The 4,195-nt window shown below is 35.0% G+C and overlaps 1 protein-coding gene across 5 annotated transcripts in view; it reads left to right on the forward strand.

Moving 5' to 3' along the window:
- dock3 (dedicator of cytokinesis 3) overlaps window positions 1-4,195 on the forward strand; it is a 220,096-nt gene that overhangs the window by 209,505 nt on the left and 6,396 nt on the right. For all 5 annotated transcript variants that reach the window (XM_015388011.1, XM_015388012.1, XM_015388015.1 and 2 more), the window contains 2 exons: window positions 33-212; window positions 548-631. In XM_015388011.1, the coding sequence (XP_015243497.1) occupies window positions 33-212; window positions 548-631 (264 nt within the window). The remainder of the gene's footprint in view (window positions 1-32; window positions 213-547; window positions 632-4,195) is intronic.

The following is a 4,195-nucleotide window of genomic DNA, read 5'->3' on the forward strand; positions in this document are numbered from 1 at the left end:
ATCCATTTCTCTGATTCCATCATCCATCCCAGGTGGAGGTGAGTCCGTTGGAAAACGCCATCTCTGTGGTGGAAAACAAGAACCAAGAGCTGCGGACTCTGATCAGTCAGTACCAACACAAGCAGCTGCACGGGAACATCAACCTGCTCAGCATGACGCTGAATGGAGTCATCGACGCTGCTGTGAACGGAGGCATCGCTAGATACCAGGAGGTTGACTAAAACAATCTTTAAAAAACAAACTCTGTAATAAGAGTTAATAATTTTTATTTTTAGGTTTTATTTTGGCTGTCTGGTCATTTCAAGATTTTAAAGAAAAAATCTTTTATTTTTTTAGTTTCATTATGAAGCACAAGAGCTGATAATTTGATCATTTATAACTATTTAAAAATAGCTTTCCTTTAAATTTTTTTAAAGGTCTGGTTCTTAATTTTGTTAAAAATTGTAATACAGCATTCTAAAAGTGTAATAGCTCAATACAAACATTAGCAGAAACCCTTCAGTAAGTATAAAATTACCTTTTTTTCCTTTTTTGTTTTTTTCACCAGGCTTTCTTTGATAAGGATTACATCACCAGCCACCCGGAAGACACAGAGAAGATCACGCAGCTCAAAGACCTCATGCAGGAACAGGTCACACAATATTTACATTTTTATTATTTCTGTCACATACGTTTTTATCTAAGCATCTTAGCATCTTTTTCAGGAGAAAAGAGGGCAAGACGATTCAGAGTCACACATTCAACGTTAGATAATTACATTGAAATGCATAAACCAAAAAAAACAACGTAATGACAATAGAACTTTGGGGGAAAAAATTACGAATTCAGTGAATTGCTAAAGTCTAGCTAAGAGGAGAGTCAAGAATTTTTATGTAAATGCTGTTAAAGTTGTAGGATCATTTCCAGCCTCCTTCTGTAACATGTTGATGTGGCCTGGGCAAGGCACTCTCACTTTATATTACCTGCCAGTCGTCATGTANGTTGATGTGGCCTGGGCAAGGCACTCTCACTTTATATTACCTGCCAGTCGTCATGTACTGTAGGTGAATAAATGTGTGGATCTTTTTGAAGTCTGACTTTGAGTAATGAGTATACCTGGAAAAGCTTTATATAAAATTCATCTTGGTCTTTTTCGTTTCTATTAATACTGTAAAAAGACAGACTGCTTAAAAGGGCCTATATTATGCAGAATAAATAGTGGTGGGCAGAATTTTTTAAAATCTAGATTAATCTCACTATAATCTTGGAATTAAACTAGATCAAAATCACTCATTTGAATTCTGCCAAAGAAATTCATATGTGTGTGCTTCCTAAATAAGTAAAAGTAAGTCTTTGAACAGGTTTCCAAAGCAGATGGTTGGAAACCTGTTCAATATGTTTTCCTGAAGCAAACTTGGTGTCTTTATTGCTGCATCCATGTTTAACATGTTCTAAGATTCAGGCGGAGTTTCAGGGTCAGACATCATTAAAGCATCACACAGAGCCATTTGCTTTCGAAAAAGTTAATCAACAAACATCCTTCATAGCCACAATCCTTTTCCAAAATTAACAACTCTGCTTTCAGTAGTGATCAATTGTTTCTTTGCAGCACAGCAGTGCTTTCATTGATAAACTCAGTCAGCTGATTTTAGTCACAGCCTGCTGGCTACTTTCTTTGTTCGTCTGTGAGTGAACGACTGGATCCCCCAACTTTGCGCTTTTGTTCAAATTATCAGTGAAGTTTTTCTACTTGATACGGCTACTCTTGCTAAATAATAAGTTCCCAAAAATAAAAAAAAAATCCAAAGTGGTTTTTAGGAGGAGCTTTTCGACTCACTTGAATATAAAAAGCACTTTTTTGGTTTCAGAAGGTGTTTTCCTTATTTATTGATGGTAGAAAAACTGTTTCACTCTTTCACCAAACAATCAGATCAACCACAGCAGCTGCTTCTCCTTGTTAATCACAACAGGAGGAGGGAGAAATACGATAAATACAGTAAATAAATAATAGATCTACCATTCACACAACCTTAGATCTTTGATTTAGCAAAAAAGAAATTAATCTATTTTCACAGTACGCTTACACGTGTTGGAAAACTGATTCCTTCTCACCCCGTGCTAAAATATCAAGGTGAAAGTTATCATTAGTATAGATCCAGCTCCTAACCCAACTGTGAGAATAAATTAACAGTGATATTTTTCCTATCGCCCGATGAGAGTCTGGCGTTAACACTGATAACAGCCCACCACTAAAAATCAACATTCTCCCCTTTAAACTATGTTGCAAAACTATTCCTCCATCAAAATCAGGCATTAAGTTTTTTGTTTTTGTTTTTTTTTTTAATTCATGCACCTCTAAGTTATCACTATAAATTCTGCTGTCTAAATTTATGATTTAACCAAAAATATCTATGTCATAGAGTATGAATCGTCTCATATTGGTTTTCTAATCATGACAATGAGATCATTGCCCTTAAATCGCCTCCACAGTCACCAGATCTGAATCCAATAGAGCACATTGGGGATGTGGCGGAATGGGAGATTTACATCATGGGAAACGCAACAAACCTAAACATTGAAGAGATATGTTATACTGTAGATTATATCCTCTAGAGGAGATCAACTCTAAGGATAGAAAGACCAACTTTGTCTTAGAAGGAATTTCTGGAAAGTAATGTTTATTTAACCATATACACTGTGGTGAAGTAGATGGTGGTAGTACAAGATGGAGAATAGTTACAAAAATNTGTAGGTGAATAAATGTGTGGATCTTTTTGAAGTCTGGTATACTCAAAAAGGTATACTCATTACTCTTTTAGTAATGAGTATACCTGGAAAAGCTTTAAAACTGTAAAAAGACAGATTGCTTTAAATGGCCTATATTAGGCAAAATAAATAGTGGTGGGCATAGAGGTTTTTAAATCTAGATTATTTCTCACTGTAATCTTGGAATTAATCTAGATCGAAATCGCTCATTTTAATTCTGCCAAAGAAATTCATTAATAGTGTGTGCTTCCTAAATAATAAGTAAAAGTAAGTCTTTGAACAGGTTTCCAAAGCAGATGGTTGGAAACCAGATCACAGATCCATTTGCTTTTGAAAAAGTTATAAAAACGTCCTTTCATTTATAAACCCAATCAGCTGATTTTACTCACCTTTCACCCGCTGGCTTTGTTCGTCTGTGGGTGATCGGCTGGATCCCCCAACCTTGCGTTTTTCTTCAAATCATCAATGAAGTTTTTCTATTTGTTACGGCTACTCTTGCGACCTAATAAGTTCCCGAAAATCAAAACAATGCCAGAGTAGTTTTTAGGAGGAGCTTTTCGACGCACTTTTTTGGTTTCAGAGGGTGTTTTCCTTACCTATAAAATTAACAGAAATAATCTACAAGTTGACTTACAAAAAATTTAAATATAAATGTTAATTGTTGGTAGAAAAACTGTTTCACTCCCTCACCAAACAATCAGATCAACCACAGCAGCTTTTTCTGCTTGTTAATAACAGCAGGAGGCGGCCTGACGAGTAGGAGGGAGAAATATGATAAATACAGTAAATAAATAACAATAGATCTACCATTCACACAACCTTAGATCTGTAACATTAATAATTTAGCAAAAAATAAATTAATCTAATTTCACAGTATGCTTACACAGGTTGGAAGACTAATTTGTTCTCACCCCATGCTAAAATATTACGATGAAAGTTATCATTAGTATAGATCCAATATTTTTCTATTGCCCCATGAGAGTCTGGCGTTAATGTGCTGCGTTAACGCCAAAAACGGCCTGCTAAAAATCAACATTTTTATTTTTAAACTGTTACTATACCATTCCTCCATCAAAATCAGGCAACATTTTTTTAGTTTATTTATGTTGCATTCATGCACCACTAAGTAATCCTGATTAATTCTGCTTTCTGAATTTATCTTTTAATCAAAAATACTTCTATGTGATAGAGTATGAATCGTCTCAGATTGGTTTCTTGATCATGACAATGAGATCATTGCCCTTAAATTGCCTCCACAGTCACCAGATCTGAATCCAATAGAGCACATTTGGGATGTGTTGGAATGGGAGATTCACATCATGGAAATTAGAAATACCAACTTTGTCTAAGATTTAGAAGGAATTTCTGGAAAGTAATGTTTATTTAATCCATATACACTATGGTTAAGTAGATGGTGGTAGTACAAGATGGAGAATAATTACAAAAATTA

The sequence above is a fragment of the Cyprinodon variegatus genome, unplaced genomic scaffold, assembly GCF_000732505.1.
Source record: "Cyprinodon variegatus isolate N-32 unplaced genomic scaffold, C_variegatus-1.0 Scaffold411, whole genome shotgun sequence".
NCBI classification, from domain to species: domain Eukaryota; kingdom Metazoa; phylum Chordata; class Actinopteri; order Cyprinodontiformes; family Cyprinodontidae; genus Cyprinodon; species Cyprinodon variegatus.